A 17,863-nucleotide genomic window follows, 5' to 3' on the forward strand; every position below is an offset into this window, starting at 1 on the left:
GGGTAAAGGTAAAAGGCTGGAATAAAATATATTCTGCTTCAGCTAAAGTAAAGAAAGCAGGGGTAGCAATCCTAATCTCATACAAAGCAAAAGTAAAGATAGATCTAATTAAAAGAGGTAAGGAAAGACACTACATCCTGCTAAAAATTGACCATGTACTAGGGCATAAAAACCTCATAATACAGTGCAAAAAGGCAGAAATAGTCAAAGCATCCTTTTCAGATCATGGTGCAATAAAATTTATTTATCATAAAGAACCATGGAAAAACAAGCTAAAAATTAATTGGAAGCAAAATAAACTAATTCTAAAGAATGAGTGGGCCAGGGGGCGGAGCCAAGGTGACGGCTGGAGAGCAACAACTTGCATGAGCTCCCCCCCCCCCCCCCAGGTCCCTCCAAAAACCTATAAAAAATGGCTCTGAACAAATTCTAGAGCTGCAGAACCCACGGAAGAGCAGAGGGAAGCAGGGCTCCAGTCCAGGAGAGCCTGGATGGTCGCTGGGTAAGGCTTACCATGGAGCTGGGAGTGGAGCAGAGCAGAGCCCAGTGGGGGCTGCGCCTGGAGCAGCCAGACCAAATAAATAAAGTAAAATAGAGAAAAAGGAGATCAATGAATTGGCATGCAACTGAAAAAGCTAGAAGAAGAACAAATGGAAAATCCCCAATTAAATACCAAGTTAAAAATACTGAAAATCAAAGGGGAGATTAATAAAATTTAAGAAAACTGTTGAATTAATAAAACAAAGAGCTGGTTTTATTAAAAAAAACCAATAAAATTGATAAACATTTGGTCAATTTGATTAAAAAAAAGAAGAAAATTAAATTACCAGTATCAAAAATGGAAAGGGTGAATTCACCTCTGATGAAGAGGAAATTAAAAGAATAATTAGGAATTGTTTTGCCCAATTGTACACCCATAAATTTGACAACCTTTGGAATATGGATGAATATCTACAAAAATATAAATTGCCCAGGTTAATAGAAGAGGAAGTAAAATTCCTAAATAATCCTATCTCAGAAAAAGAAACTGAACTCCCTATGAAAAAATCTCCAGGGCCAGTTGGTTTTAAATGTGAATTTTATCAGACATTTAAAGAACAATTAATTCCTATACTTTATAGACTATTTGGGAAAATAGGTGAAGAAGGAGTCCTACCAAATTCTTCTTACAACACAAATATGGTACTAATACCTAAACCAGGAAGAGTCAAAACAGAGAAAGAAAATTATAGACCAATTTCCCTAATGAATATTGATGCAAAAATTTTAAATAAAATATTAGCAAAAAGATTGCAGCAACTTATCACAAGAATAATACATTACAACCAGGTAGGATTTATTCCAGGAATGCAAGGTTGGTTCAATATTAGACAAACTATCAGCATAATTGATCATATAACAACAAAACTAGCAGAAACCATATGACCATCTCAATAGATGCAGAAAAAGCCTTTGACAAAATACAATACCCATTCCTATTAAAAACACTGGAAAGCAGAGGAATAAATGGAGCCTTCCTTAAAATTATAAATAGCATATATCTAAAACCATCAACAAGCATTATTTGTAATGGGGATAAGCTAGATGCATTCCCAGTAAGATCAAGGGTGAAACAAGGATGTCCATTATCACCCCTGCTATTCAAATTGGTACTAGAAATGTTAGCTGTAGCAATAAGGGAAGAAAAAGAAATTGAAGGCATTAGAATAGGCAAAGAAGAAACTAAATTATCACTTTTTGCAGATGATATGATGATTTACTTAGAGAATCCTAGAGAGTGAAGGAAAAAACTACTTGAAATAATAAACATCTTTAGCAAAATTGTAGGATATAAAATAAACCCACATAAATCCTCAGCATTCCTATACATTACTAACAGAGACCAACAGGAAGAGACAGAAAGAGAAATTCCATTCAAAGTTACTCTAGACACTATAAAATATTTGTAAGTCTATCTGCCAAGACAAACCCATGGCCTATATGAACATAATTATGAAACACTCTCCATGCAAATAAAGTCAGATCTAAATAAATGGAAAAATACCAGTTACTCATGGTTAGGCTGAGCTACTATAATAAAAATGGCAATTTTACCTAAATTAATTTATTCAGTGCCATACCAATCCAACTACCAAAAATTTATTTTACAGAGTTGGATAAAATAATAACAAAATTCATCTGGAAGAACAAGAAGTCCAGAATATCTAGGGAATTAATGAAAAGAAATGCTAGGGAAGGTGACCTAGCCATACTGGATATTAAACTGTACTACAAAGCAGCAGCCATCAAAACTACCTGGTGCTGGCTAAGAAACAGAGTGGTGGATCAGTGGAATAGGATAGGTACACAAGACGCAGCGGTCAACAACTGTAGCAATCTATTCTTTTATAAACCCAAAGAGGCCAGCTTCTGGGCTAAGAATTCACTATTTCACAAAAACTGCTGGGAAAATTGGAAAATGGTAGGGCAGAAACTGGGCATAGACCAATATCTTACACCATATACCAAAATAAAGTCAAAATGGGTTCATGATTTAGGAATAAAGACTGATACTATAAGCAGTAGTAGTAAAGTTTGGGAGAACAAGGAATAGTTTACCTATCAGATTTATGGGAAAGCAAATAATTCATGACACAATAAGAGATATAGAGATAGATAATTTTGATTATGTTACATTGATTTTTTTTTAATTAAAAAAAGCCAATGCAACCAAGAGTAGGAGGGAAGCAGAAAATTGGGACAAAATCTTTACAACTAGTGTCTCTGATAAAGGCCTCATCTCTAAAATATACAGGGAACTGAGCCAAATTTATAGGAATACAAATCATTCCCCAATTGAGAAACGGTCAAAGGATATGAACAGGCAGTTTTCAGGGGAAGAAATTAAAGATATCTATAGGCATATGAAAAAATGCTCAAAATCACTACTGACTAGAGAAATGCAAATCAAAGCACCTCTTAGATGCCACATCTCTCCTGTCAGATTGACTAAAATGACAAAACAGGAAATAATAAATGCTGGAGAGGATGCGGGAAAATTGGAACATTGTTACATTGCTGGTAGAGTTGTGAACTGATCCAACCATTCTGGAGCACGATTTGGAACTATGCCCAAAAGGCTATAAAAACGTTCATACCCTTTGACCCAGCAATATCATTTCTAGGGTTGTATACCAAAGACATTACAGAAGTGGGAAAAGGGCCCATATGTACAAAAAATATTTATAGTGGCTCTTTTTGTAGTAGCAAAGAATTAGAAATCAAGGGGATGCCCATCAATTGGGGAATGGCTGAACAAGCTGTGGTATATGAAGGTAATGGAATACTACTGTGCAATAAGAAATGGGGAAGATACGGACTTCATAATGATCTGGAAAAACCTATACCATATAATGCTGAGCAAGGGGAGCAGAACCAGGAGAACATTATACACAGCCACAGATTACGGATTCTGTGATGACTGACCCTGATAGACTTCACTCTTCTGGGCAATACAAGGTGCAAAGACAACTCCAAAGGACTCATGATAGAGCTATCTACATCCAGAGAAAGAAGTATGGAGTTTGAATGCAGATTGAGGCGTAGTTTATGCTCACCTTCCCCTCACCTTTTTTTCTCTTTTATTTTTGTCTTTTTTTTTTTTTTTTTGGTTCTGTTTCTTCTTTCTCATGATTCATTCCATGGGTCATAATTCTTCTTTCCAACTTGACTGTTGTGTGAATAAGTTCAATGTGAAGTTGTATGTAGAAGATATATCGGATTCCATGCTGTCTTGGGGAAGGGTGGGGGGAAGAAAATCTGGAACTCAAAGTGTTGTAAATTAAAAATAAAAAAATCTTAATTAAAAAAAAATAAAGCTATTTGACAAATTCAGCAGCTTTTTAAGACTGTAAATTGTTTTTTTTTTGTTTGTTTGTTTTTTTTTTTTTTGCTTTTTGGCAGGGCAGTTGGGGTTAAGTGACTTGCCCAAGGTCACACAGCTAGTACATGTGTCAAGTGTTTGAGGCCGGATTTGAACTCAGGTCCTCCTGACTCCAGGGCCGGTGCTCTACTGACTGCGCCACCTAGCTGCCCCAAGACTGTAAATTGTAAACAAAGTGCTCAGCAATGATAGAAGGGAACTCTTCATCAGGCATTCTCCACATTGATGAAAGCACAGATTTAGTCCAGAATGAAAATCACAGATACATGAAATTTTTGAGTTAGAAACCACCTAAGTAGCCATCTAGTCCAACACATAGCTGAAATGGAATTCCCAGTATAACATACTTCACTTTTGTTTGTAGGGTCTTCAGTCAAGGACAACTCAGTAAGTGTCAAGGTAGCTCTTTTTCAGGGGCGGGGGCTAGTCTGTTTATAAGGAAGCTTTTCCTGACATCAGCCTCAATTTTTCTTTCTGCATCTTCTTCTCATTGCTTCTGGCACTGCTCTCTGAACATCACAAGTTTACCCCCTCTTTTATATGGAAGCCTTTCAAATACTTTAAGACAGCTATCATGTTCCCCCTGAGCCTTCCCGAGGCTACATTTCACTGGGATCTCCAACCAATCTCCATCCTGATACTTGAGTTTTCATATTGACTAAAACTAAACTCATATATATTGTAGAAATAGTGTGGTGTAGGAAAGAGTACTAGAATGAGAATCAGTAAATAGGCTAGAATTGTGGTTCAGCTACAAACTCCCTGTTTGAACTTGGACAGACTAACTTACCTGAGACTCAGTTTTTTTTCATTTGTCATTTGAGAGTATTAAACTTATATTCTGTATTAAATGTCCAAAATTTGCTCCTTCAGGCTTCAAACTGTTGTATATAATGGAAATTATGTGTACATTGTAAAAATATTGATTGCATTTCCTCCTTAATATATGTATGCAATGATGGCGCAATCTTTTTTTCCCTTTAGAGTTTTCCATTGTTATTTTTTTCCATTGTTCACACCCTGCAGTGCTGGTGGTGGTGGTGTAGCAGTGTACTAAATTGCAAATGATAAGACTGACAACTTACAATTAATAGAAAATACAAGATGTTCATATTTCTTGCTCAAGCAAAGTGTTGTTTTAAAGGGAAAAAAACTTTAAAAATCTTCTAGCTTTCTTACATTGCATGAGACTGAATGTAAACAGTGGAACAGTTTTGCTAAGTGGTATGAGTGCATTGTAACCATTTCTGTGTTTGTAATAAGCAAATAAAACTTCTTCTCCCCAATCTGATCTATAAAATCCCCACCCCCCCACAAATAAGAATGTAAGCCTATATTCTTTATATTATCAAAAATCACATCTAAGTTTTTTTTGTTTAGAAAATTATACAAAATAAACTTGGAGGTCTAAGGAAGCTGCACGTTTTTACCCTGGACAATTCAACATATATTTTTAAGGACTTAGCATACAAGGTGCACTATTTAACCTACAAAACTGAATTATGTCATAGGTCTTAGCTCCTTGAATCTTACTTTAGGATCATTGATTTATTTAGTGCTGGAAGGCACTATGGAAGTCGTCTAGTCCAGCATCCTTGTTTTACAATGCCACTGGACATTGAGCCATGGATATTACCTCACTTCCTCACATTAACTATAAGAGTGTAGAACAGGGGTGGGGAACCTGGGATCTTGAGGCCACATGTGGCCTTCTATGTCACCAAGTGTGGCCTTTTTACTGAGTACAAGTTTTACAGAACAAATCTTTTTATTAAGGGGATTTGTACTGTGAAGTTTGCATTCAGTCAGAGGACCCCACTTGAGGATCTAGAAGGGCCACATGTGGCCTCGAGGCCTTAGGTTCCCCAGCCTGGTCTGGAATTTTTCTGCAGAAATTAGAAAGTTAATTGAATGTTTCTCGGTGTCTGTAACTAATATATAGCATTTTCCAACTAATCCCATTTCTTTATTTGCATTTTAAAGCCTTGGGGTTCCATCTTACGGAATTGGAATTTTTTAGCCGTGACACATCCTGGTTACATGGCATTTCTAACGTATGATGAAGTGAAAGCACGGCTACAGAAATACAGCACCAAACCTGGAAGGTGAGACATCCTTATGTTATATTGTTTGTGAATAACTCATTATTTTTGAAAATTATAACTGTGTACAAATATTCCTGTGTTAATTTGCATGGTAGATTTAAGGTTCCCCATAATGCTGTTGTTTTCCCTCTGAAAGTCCCTCCAATTTGTCTTGTAGTTGTCTTATTTGTATGTATTGCCTTCATGTTGTCTCCTCCATTAGAATGTGAGCTCCTTGAAGGCACAGAATGTTTTTGGCCTTTGTATCTCTAGAGCTTCCTATCAGTACCTAGCACATATTAGATACTTAATAAATGCTTTTTGATTGAAGTAATCTTCGCAAATCAAAAGTAGTGTTTATTGAACCTGACAAACCAGTGATTTCTGCTTTTTCATTTCTGAAAAAGTGATATACTGGTGGTGGCCTTGCTACACTTTTGGTGTGCTTGGCTTAAAAATCCCTAAATGAATTCTGAGAACAAAAATGTAAACAAAGGCCCAGTTTACTAATTTTCTAATCATGAAGAAAGACTAACCTATTGGCAAACTGCATCCATAATGTGCTTTACACGTAATATGCATGTATATAAATGTATACGTAGGACTGTTCACATTATACTTCTTAAGTATTTGAGATTAAGAAATCAGGACTATAGGAAAGGCAAATATTGTAAAGATACTAAAGATTTGGGGGATTATTCCCTAACAGATAAATTCACAGGTCTAAAAAAGCTTATTGGGAACTAAGCTTATAACTTTTCTTTCTGGAAGTGTTGAGAGAAGACCAGCCAATTTAAAAGTTTCTTATATAGAATTGCAAGGCCAGTGTGCACATTCTTCCTAGAATATAGCATGGTTCAAGACTTCATAGCTTCTTCCTTTTCAAAACTCCCAATTAGAATGGCCATTTGTTTTCCCTCCACTTATCCAAATTGTTTTATCTATCCAGGCCTACCTCAGGTCCTACCTCCTTCCTGAAGCTGATCTTAACCATTGGCCTACACTGACCTCCCCCTTCGTAAGACTTCATAGTAGAACCATCTTTATCAGTCACTGTAGTGACTACAAAATTGTAGAACATGGTGATGTTAGAACTAGAGTGGTCCCTACCTATCTAAAGAAACTTAGGCCCAGAAATTACCCACCTGCATTTCTTCCCACCCTTAGTCCATTGTGCTGTTTTAGAATCATACCATTTCAGTCTTGAAAGGAAATAGATGGTCTAGCCTTGTCTTTTTTTTTAAGGGATGAGGAGGCTGAGGACTAGGGTATTATAATGACTTTTCCATAGCCACACAGCTAATTAGTACCAGCCCTAGACAGAAGTTTCTAATTGTGGTCTTAGGCCATTTTCATTAAAGTGCAACTGCTTTGCATGTTATAAACATTAGTTGAATTATATTATTTATATTTAGTGATGTTCCTATTTATTACAATGTTCCATTAAAGCAAATAGGCACAGTACCTAGGAGTTAGTTATAATGGGCCACTTTTGTAAAAATTTCTTATTGTTTTGTGTGATTATTTTAAAAAGCTTTTCAAATGCAGTCTAATAGTGTGGTAAGCATTCTAGGCATGGGGGACAGCCAGCACAAAGATGGGGAGGTGGGAAATGGAATGCCAGGTGGGAGGAGCGGAGACACGGCTTGTTTGGCTGAATGTGTCTTGTATGTACACGGTTATTTTCATGTTGTTTCCCCTGCTAAGGTTTGAGCTTCTTAAGGGCAGGATAGTGTTTTTGCCTTTCTTTTTATCTTCAGAGCTTGCCTGGCACAATGTACATAAATGCCTAATAAGTGTTTGTTTACTGACTGGGTGACTGCATCATGAAGTATGGGGGGTAGAACCATTAATGTGCAGTGATGCTGGAGAGATGGCTTGGGGTGAGATTGTGCAAGGCTTAAAAAGAAGTGTTATTATTTCATCCTTGAAGTAATTGACTTAAGGCAGCTGTGTGGAGAATGGATTGAAGTGGGGTAGAGATTTAAGGCAGGGAGACCAAGGAGGATGTCACTTCAGTAGTCTAGGGGAGAAGTGAAGAGTATCTAAACTAAAGTCAGGCTATGTGAGTAGTGAAAAAGGGCCAGATGGTATAGAAGTAGAAAAGGCAAGATCTGGCAACTGGTTGGATTTGTTGGGTGAGGAATGGATAGATAACATTAAGTCTTTGAGACTGGAAAAATGCATGGTACCTTCAACAGTTGGTGTTGTGCCACAATGTAGTGATTTTATTGCTTCAAGTATCTTGTATGTTTGATGTGCCCATAATAACGTACTGCCATGATTTCTGAAATACTTTTACCAAAAAACAGATTTTGGAATAGTACTGGAAAAGTTTATGTTGAAAGCCTCCTAGACCTTTTGACTGTTTCATGATGCCCAGGGAGCAGGGAGAACAAATAAAGCAAAATGTGAAAAACTCCAACATTTTAATGGTTCTTCCATCTGGAATTTCACATAACATGAAAAGAAAGATCTGGGGCACTCAAAAAGAGCAGAAATGATGAGCCCAGTTGAAATTTTTGTGTCCCAAAAGAGGTGAGAGGTTGTGTTTAAACCAGGATTAAATCTCTTCCATTGGGTGAGATGAATTGTTTTTACTTCATTCAGGTGCCTATCTTGTCAGGTTTTGTTTTTCTCTTGTCTGTGCTGCTCACAGTATTATGTGATTTTTTGGTACTTCCTAGAGTTAAGTATATAGTTACTAACAATCATGAAATGATAGGCCTTTCTAAATATAACATTCTTAGATATCATTGTAGTAATTCCCTCATTATTCTAGGAAAAGGGATGTGGTTCACACTCAAGGAAATTACCTAACTAATTTGGTGATATCCAGTCAAAAGGATATAGTGGGAATTATGCACTTTTGTAACATAACCATCCAAGGATCCATTTGTCCTGACTCTAGGCTTTATCACAGTTTTCAGGAGAAAAATAGGAGCTGTATAGCTAAGCTCAGGCTATAGAATGCCCATGATTGGTCCACTCTCTTTCCTACCACCAACTGGAACATCTGTTCCTATATGTTCAATCATAAATAAGCTACTTATATGCCTTTTGTGAATGCTTCAGTCATGAGTAAGCCATATAAGAGTGCACACCTAAGTTGGGACAGTTTCTTTGGTGATTGTTAGTTGTACCTAAAAATCTGCACCCACCCTGCTTCTGGGAAAAGGGGCCAAGTCTAATTAGCTTGAATCAATCATATTCTGCTAGTAAGTGTACAAGTTGATTAAATTCAGAGTTCATAGCCACTATTATATAGTTAATTGGCTTGTAAAGTTATTTTTACAGTACTTGGTTCGTCAATAACCATTATATATCAGAAGATTTTTATTTCAGTTGGATACATTTAGGCAGTCAAGCTGTTTAAATGTATCCAACAAAATTAATTGACCCAATTTTGATCTGTTTAACAGATCATAAAATTCAAATATAAAGAATATGACAAGTGTGAAGGCAACATATTTTGCTATGTTCCATTTTGTAAAGTTGTAAAGAGAAATTGTCTGAAATTTTTAAAATAATAAAAAAGACACTTAAAGCTTTGCTAATGTTTCCTGCCATGGAGAGTTAATTTTAAGACTAGCCTTTTCCTTTGATTTATCTTACTGAACAGTTTGACTACTTAGGTGAAATACTGAGCTTGACAGGGTTAAATAGCTGCTATGAACTCAAATATTTTAGCTACTTACTAATTAATTCAGACATATTTTGAAAATTTGCTCCTTAAAAAGAAAAGAAAAGAAATAGAATGGTCATCATAATTGCAAAGTAAAGCCTTTTTCAAAGCAAGTTACCTAATAAAATAGAAAAAAACCCAGATATTATTTAAAGAGTATAGGCAAGATATTGTTCAAAATGAGGTTTTATATTGCTAAATGCTTCTTTAGATGCTAATATGCAAGCATATCTCATTTTTTTTGGTCTGAGAACAATAGATTATAATTTTAATTTTCTTCAGTAAAATAAGTAAATGAAAACTATCAGTGACTTATTTCATTAAGAAATGGGAATTTATAGCAGGTTACAAAACATGTTATAAAAGATGAAAATAGATTCCAGGACTCCTAAATTAGACTGACTGCTGTACTGGAATATATTTTCTCTTTTGCTAGATATATTTAATAGATAAGAATCTTGTATAAAAGATTAAGCCTTTTCCCCCCTTTTATTCAGCTACATTTTCAGGTTGAGTTGCACTCGACTGGGACAGTGGGCCATTGGATATGTCACAGGAGATGGTAACATCTTACAGACCATACCTCACAATAAGCCTTTATTTCAAGCCCTGATTGATGGTAGCAGGGAAGGATTGTAAGTATTAAACATTTTATAGTTAAAGGTATCAATTCATTTTTTTGTTATTCATAAGATTGAAAATTAGAGAATGTTTTTTAATGTATGAAGTAGGTGAGATATTTGATTGTGGGAGTCTTGGAGAACAACTGAATAGCATCATTTACTTATGTTCTTGAAAAAAGTAATCTTTGTTAAAATTCATTATAATCTTTTCATTATTTATCTCTCCAAAACTACTAAGTTGACTAAATTAATTCAAAACAAACATACTTTAGAATATCTAGAATTTAGTAATATGTCATTGAGAGAGAAGTAAGTGTTACCTGAAATGTTTTCAAAATAAATACCAAGGTAGTGTCTGTCAAAAGAAAAGTAGCTGTTTCACTCCACTTTTGCCATTGCCTTTAGTAAAACTTAATATGTGTGTCTGTTTCAAGTGTCTTGAAGTTTCTAAGTTTACATAGTTTATTTAGCGCCCACCTTCTAGGGTTGTTGGGGGATCAAGTGAGATAATAATCGTAAAGCACTCAGCAGAATGCCTGGTGCATAGTAGGTGCTATATTATGTTAGTTATCATTATTATCCTTATTATTACTATTATCATTGGTCACAACACCAGCTTGATGTCCAAATAGCTTATCCTGATAAAAATATATCATATTCTAGTTTCCTAAGCCGAAGTAGATATATGCATATACATATACATATGTATATATGTACATACATACAGTTCTATATACATACATACATGCATACCTTGCATACCATTCTGTCAATATAAAACATATACTATTATTGTTTCTCAGTTTAATAATGCTCTTAACTCTACATAAAGCCCTCGGAATCTGGTAGACTCCCTATCAGTGAAAATAGATACCCTACTCTTTCCGTTTCGGTATCACACGTTTCTTCTTCCTTTTCTTCTATTTTACTTTTTCCTCTATTTTGCTAAGTTCTGTTGCAAGTTCTGTGATGAGTAACTCAGAGGGCATAGGTGATCTGAGCTGCTCAGCAGTGAACGTGGATATGTCACCCAGCATGAGGCAGTCCACCAGAGTTGTAAAAGAAAACGTGATTCATTAAATTCCTAGGTCAACCATGGAAAAGAAAAGGAACAGCAAGATTTAAGGGGAAAGATTTATTTTATTTTGCCTAGGGATTTTAAGAGATAATTAGGATTAATATGTATAGCAGTAAGTATTAATGAGCATCTGAAACTAATATTTGTATAAATTTGCTGTTTATATTTGTATTATTTATACATTTCCCTAGAGTATGTTTAAGGATTTTTGTGTGTGTTTTAGTAGGTATTATTGGCTATTTTTTCTATAACATTTATCAGAGGTAATGGTCTCAGTGTTTTTTAAACTGGGTCACGACCTCACTTTAAGAAGTGCTGAAGGGGAGGTGGAAAAAATTTAAGAAGCCCTGGACTCGCGGTCAATTTGGCTCATGGGACAAATCTGTCACTCCTGTTTTTGTATAGCCTGTGAGTGAAGAATGTTTGTTTTTTAGTATTTTAAAATATAAACCTTATTTTAAAATGTAAAACCATTCTTATCTTGTACTCATTAAAAACAAGCAAACAAACAAAACCCAGGCAGGCAGTAGTTTCTCCACTCCTGGTCTAAATGGACCATAGATGGGATAATTTTGCCATAATCTACCATTTTTCATAGCTAATATCTATAGCCAGGCAGCTAGATGATACCCAGTAAAAGCCAGAAACTAAGAATGTAAAATTATAACAATGTTAATAAAAGTAGTTCAGTGCAGTAGTTAAATTTAGAACATTCTAACTGATAGATTAAAACAACTAACATTTCAGGACTATGATGTGACGCATTTTTTCACCTTGTAATAAATTGCTACCAGTTTGTGACCAAATAGAACACATTAACTGGATTTGGGTAGTACCTGTAAATGATTTTGATGCTAGCTCTGTTTGTGTGTATGCACATATTTAAGTAAGGAGCTGCAAAATGGTGTTGTAGAAGATGTGTTGGACTTGGTCAGCAAAGAACTGAATTCTTTTGCTTCTTCTGGCATCATGAGAACATGGGGAAGTTATTTTATTTAACCTTTCTGAGCCTCACTTTACTCATTTGTAAAATGCAATAATGATATCTGGGGTATTTACCTTCCAGTGTTGTTGTAAAGATCAACAAGATAATTTCTGTAGAGTGCTTTAGAAACCTATTAAAGCCATTATGAATATATGTGTATATATGTGATCATAAAATGTTTAGAAACTACATGTGTAAAATATCCAAGATAGATGGCATTTTATTTTAATGATCATAAATAGGGATAGAAGCTCTAAGAATACTTTGGCCAATTTCAATATATACCATTTTTGGCAAATATTGAAATGATTATTCTAAAGTCCAAATGAGAGCTGACTTTATTACTATTTTCCTCTTGTTTAGTCCTTACAGTTATGGAAAATAGTGGGTCAGTTTCATTTCCATGTGCTTGAAGAAAGTAGCCTTCTTCCCTATAGGTTCACCAGCCCCAATTCCCTTAACATTTCCTCTGGAACTTAGTTTCCATACCTTTAATTTTCCTTGTCACTCTTTTTCTGAATCCTTTCTAGGTTTTCCACATGCTTTTAAAAGTCTGATGACCAGAATGGGACACAATACCTTAATGAGGGTATAAAAGTAAAAAATTACCCCCCAGCCCTTGCATGTCATCATTTTTATTACACCCCAGGATCATGTTGGCTTCCCTCCTCCCCCAAAATGGCACTGCATGGCTCACTCATTCAGATTGTAGTCAACTATGACCACCTCCCCTAGGTCCTTATCTTGCCCAGCTCTTCCTGACCCATCCTATGTTAGTATTGCTTGTACCATTTCCTCACCCCCCCAAAAAATTTTATTCAATAAGCATTTATTGAGTACTTACCTTGTATAAAGTCCTGTGATGGATGACAGGGGAGTCGGGATGGGACACAAAGAGGTGTAAGACACTGTTATTGCTCTTAGTAAACATGTAAGCCAGTTTGATGAGATGTATGCAAATAAATATAATATAAAATAGGGTTTGAGTATGTAAGGAAAACAAATTCTTAGGAGAGGTCAGAGGAGGGAAATCTTTAAATTTAGTCCAATAGGATTTAGTGGACATTTGGGTGTTGGAGATATAAAGACAAAAATGAAACCATCCTCTCCATACACTTTATGGAAGAGAAGATATTTCCTTTCTTCTTTGAATGAATTGGGTTTGGGGGCAGGGGGGAATAGGGAGATTATTACACAAGGGAGAGAGAAAAAAAGGATTCCAAGTAGAGGGAATGGAATATGCCAAAAGCACGGAGATGGGAAAATGTCTTTGGAAAGGGGAGTATCTCTGAGGCATTTTAGCTATTCCAGTGTGGTATAAAACCATTATGTAGTGTAATATTGTATTGGAAAGGTAAATTGGAAACAGATTATGGAGGGATTCAGATGTCAGGCCTAAAGAGTTTCAATTTTGTCCTCTGGGCAGGAGGGACACATTAAAGGTTTTTCAGTAAGACAGTGATATATTCTTAGTTCTACATCAAGAAAATTAATTTGATAGTGCCTGGCACATAGTAGGTGCTTATAAAAAATGTTAATTCATTGATATACTGACATTGGTATTGAAGAGTTGAAAATGAGAGTAGAGCATTTTGGAGATTGTTGCCATTGTCAATTAGAAGGTGATAAGGGATACACTGTTACTAAAGCTATGTCAGTGGAAACAATAACAAAAGCAAACAAAACAAAAAACCCCAGTTCCAAATGACATGTTTTGTAATTAAATTATACATGTCAATGGAGAAGTATACCTCCCTTCTTACTTTGCAGAGATGTTGGACTACGGGTGTGGAACATTGCCTATACTGTCAGTCTCAGTTGATATTTTAGTTTTTCTTAACTGCTTTTCCCTCTCTCTCTCTCTTTTGTAATTTTTTTTGTTGTTGTCTTTACAAAAGATGCCTTACTGCATAGGGGAGAAGGGGAGAGATTTATTTGGAAATGAAGGTGCTATAGAAACAAAAATTATAAACTAGTTTTTTTAAATGGAGAATGATAGCCTGAAATAGAGTAGGTGGCAGTGAGTATAGAAAGGAGAGAGATTGCCAAGTTAAAGTGGGTGCAATTTGTTCTCAGTCACTTTACACTTGTTCCTATTGAAGTTTCTCCACTTTTTAAAGATAATTTTTTTTCCCCATCTTTCCAAAGTTATTTTGGAAAAAAAAAAGTTTCCCATCAAAAGGGTGTTGAATTCTAGGTAATTTGTTTGCCCTCCAGATGTTTTGTGTATTCTTAGATGCTTCTATCAGGTCATTGACAGAGCTGTTCATAAGAGTGAGCCCCCCAGGACACGTTGCCAGGGGATTGTAGTTTTAAACTTTATATAGAAAAGAGAGGACATTAATTTCACTCAAAATTGTACATGTATAACCTTTTTTCAGGGTAGCTTTCCAAATTGGCAGGAAAATAATTTAACAGGATAGGTTGACTTCAGTGGTTCCCCACTACTTGGGAAGTGAAGTCAAAGTTTTACCTTTGCTGCTTTGTAGGTTTTCCACAACCTAGCTTTCTGTCCTTGATAATAGAAGTAAGCATGATATTCTACATTTAACTTTCAAATCACTCACATGAGCACATACGCTCACACACACACACACACACGCACGCACACACACGCACATTAATATACACAGTCAACTGAAACACAAAGTCTTTTCCCAAAATCTAAAAAGAACATCTGTTTCTTAACCTTTAATGTTGGGAGAAAAAAAATAAATCAAGGTAACAACCCATGTTCAATTGGATCTTGTTAACTATGCATTTTTTGAAATTTTGGGGGGGTAAAATTTATTTTTACATATTTGTCACTCCCACCCAAACACAAGATAAATCTATAATTAATTTTCTCCATATGTTAGCACAGTAAAATATCGTAGCAAGACTACATTAACATTAATAGATATATCAAAAGAAAACAGTTGACCTCTGGAGTAAAACTTTCAGCTATGTAAAAGAAATGCACTGTAATTCCCTGACAATAATGTGCTTTGTTGCTTTATTTCATGTCTGTTTAGTTACTAAAATTCAGACTATTTGAGCCATAAGAGCAGGGAACTGTGCCTTATATTCTTTGTATCCATCTTAGTGCCTAGCATAATTTATACATAATAAGTACTCAATAAATATTTCTTGAATGAATGAGTGAATGAATGTTACAGTGAAAAGGGCTTTAAATATAGCAGAACTCGAGGGAAAGAAAATAGAGAACTGTTTGCAAGTGAACCTTGTATTGCTAGGGATCCAAGAAGAGAATTTTTTAATGGGAGTATGTTAAAGGAAGAGGCCTCTGAACATTATATATTTGACAAATTTAGATTTAGGAATCAATGAATGTAGTTGTAAGTAGTTCAACCTTTTTATTACTCTTAGATTAATAATAATTTTTATGTTTCAAAATTCAGCTATCTGTATCCTGATGGACGAAGTTATAATCCTGATCTGACGGGATTGTGTGAACCTACACCACATGATCATATCAAAGTTACACAGGTATGTTTGATTTCAGATGAATGTACTTATAATTAGTGAACATATTTAATGGTTTATGTTTTATAGAGAATTAATATCAATTTCAGCAGTGAGCTATCATTATCAATATCCTGACTAAAAGACTGGATTCAATTCAGAGCTATTTTAAGTGGAATTTCAGAATCTATATGAGAAAATTAGGCAGTTTTCTTCAATCTCTCAAGAACAGTTTTTCTTCAGTTCTTATTCCTCCTCTTTGGAATGGAATTTTTATAGAAACTTGTTTTCTACTGGGTAGTAGTAGATTTGAATTTTTTAAAAAATGAAATCCTGAGTAATTGTTGTAGGAGAATGGTGATGAGATGTATAGAAGTATTTCAAGTCTGTTAGAGGTAATAATTTTGGAGACGTCATTTAAAAACAAAAAACTATAGCTAGCCATTTGCTTTTTACTCCTTCCAATGGAACATCTACTTTTTATTTCTTGTGCTCTTGATACCTTGAACTGAATAGCATTTATGTGAAGCTAATGTCTGTGAACAGATTTGTGTGTGACATAAATCCTAATCTTTTTTTTTTTTGCCGTTGTAATGTCCACTAAAGAACCTAAAATATAGATGATATAGATGATTTCTGAGAGTCTTGAAGAAATGGTGAGAGAAAAAAAATGTTGACTTTTATTTATATCAAGTCTTAAAAAATAAATAGCTATTTAAAAACCTGAGTTGTTGTTTGGGACAATAAAATTTGAACAAACTTTTTAAAGAAAAAATGTACTTTTGTACAATTTTCTGGCTTTTAAAAGTTTTTTTTTTTTGCTGTGATAATATCCTTAATTTTTTTTTCTTTTAAATAAACCAATGGGCATTATTTCCTGAAGATAACCTTTGTTAAGTTATACATTCAGTTCAGTTGTTTCATAATTTCTTTTGCTAAATTGCCCCTAGAGTCAAAGGGAGTTTTCTTTAATTCATCTTCCCATGATTTTAAATTTCTGTTTTGGATATGCACTATCAGTATTGTTAAATAATTATCATCTTGGTAGCTCTTTGATAATTTGTTAACTTCATTACCTGTTATGTTGTTCTTTTTCAATTGGATTGTACTTGTGTTCAACAGTATTTTACATAGTATTAAAAAACTTTTTATTTGTTGTATATCTTTTCCTCCAAACAAGACTGTAAATTTCTTGAGCACAAAGATAGTCTGTTAAGCAGAGAGATGGGTTATTCTATTTTATTATTTATTATTGTATTACATTAAATGGTTATTATATTTTATGCCTTATAACACTTAGCATAATGATAGGAATATTGTAGGTACTCAGTAAATATAAATTAAGTCAAACTAGTATTTTGACTCATAATGTATCACTCTGATTTCATTTTTTATCTTTCCGCTACTAATCCCTTTTCTGTATTTCTTTTAAACTTATTACCTGATCCATCCTGACTAAATTCCTCTCAACAACAGAATATTTGAAAATATTTATCTGAGTTTCGTCATACTGGAAAGTTTCAAGCCAGAAATAAGTACTGAGTCTAGGTCCTGGCCAACTTTTTTTGATTAGTTGATGACTTTACAGTTTCAGTGAATTTTCTTCTAGTCTTGGAATTTCTGTTATTCTTGTTGTTCGTCCTTTGTTTTCGAAGTGGACCAGTGGCATCATGGGTGGTGTCTTGACTTTCACGTGAATTAGATTTAAATGAGGCAGAATTGTGGAAAGTCATCAGCTTCTCCCTGAGTCATAGAAAATCCAGTGGCAGGACAAAAGTTAAGATTACTGGCAATGGCCCAGGATGCAGTGGGTGACCTTGGTGTCTTTGATGCCTGACCAAGCTCTAAGGATTCCACAGCATCTACTTCAGCTGCCTTCATGACCGTTGGAACAAATTGTTCTCATCCACCCATTCTGCTGGGGGAAAACTTTACATGCTTGGGATAGACATCCCCCCTAACTCGCCGAAAGATTTGAGGCCTATTGGTAACCCTCAGCCTGGTTTTAGCCCATTGGGGAG

At 35.0% G+C, this 17,863-nt stretch overlaps 1 protein-coding gene across 3 annotated transcripts in view; it reads left to right on the top strand.

Moving 5' to 3' along the window:
• Positions 1-17,863, top strand: part of CBLB (Cbl proto-oncogene B) — a 229,127-nt gene that overhangs the window by 118,871 nt on the left and 92,393 nt on the right. For all 3 annotated transcript variants that reach the window (XM_036745974.1, XM_036745975.1, XM_036745976.1), the window contains exons 6-8: positions 5,906-6,027; positions 10,189-10,326; positions 15,779-15,866. In XM_036745974.1, coding sequence (XP_036601869.1) covers positions 5,906-6,027; positions 10,189-10,326; positions 15,779-15,866 — 348 coding nt within the window. The remainder of the gene's footprint in view (positions 1-5,905; positions 6,028-10,188; positions 10,327-15,778; positions 15,867-17,863) is intronic.

The sequence above is a fragment of the Trichosurus vulpecula genome, chromosome 2 (genome assembly GCF_011100635.1).
Source record: "Trichosurus vulpecula isolate mTriVul1 chromosome 2, mTriVul1.pri, whole genome shotgun sequence".
Taxonomy (NCBI): domain Eukaryota; kingdom Metazoa; phylum Chordata; class Mammalia; order Diprotodontia; family Phalangeridae; genus Trichosurus; species Trichosurus vulpecula.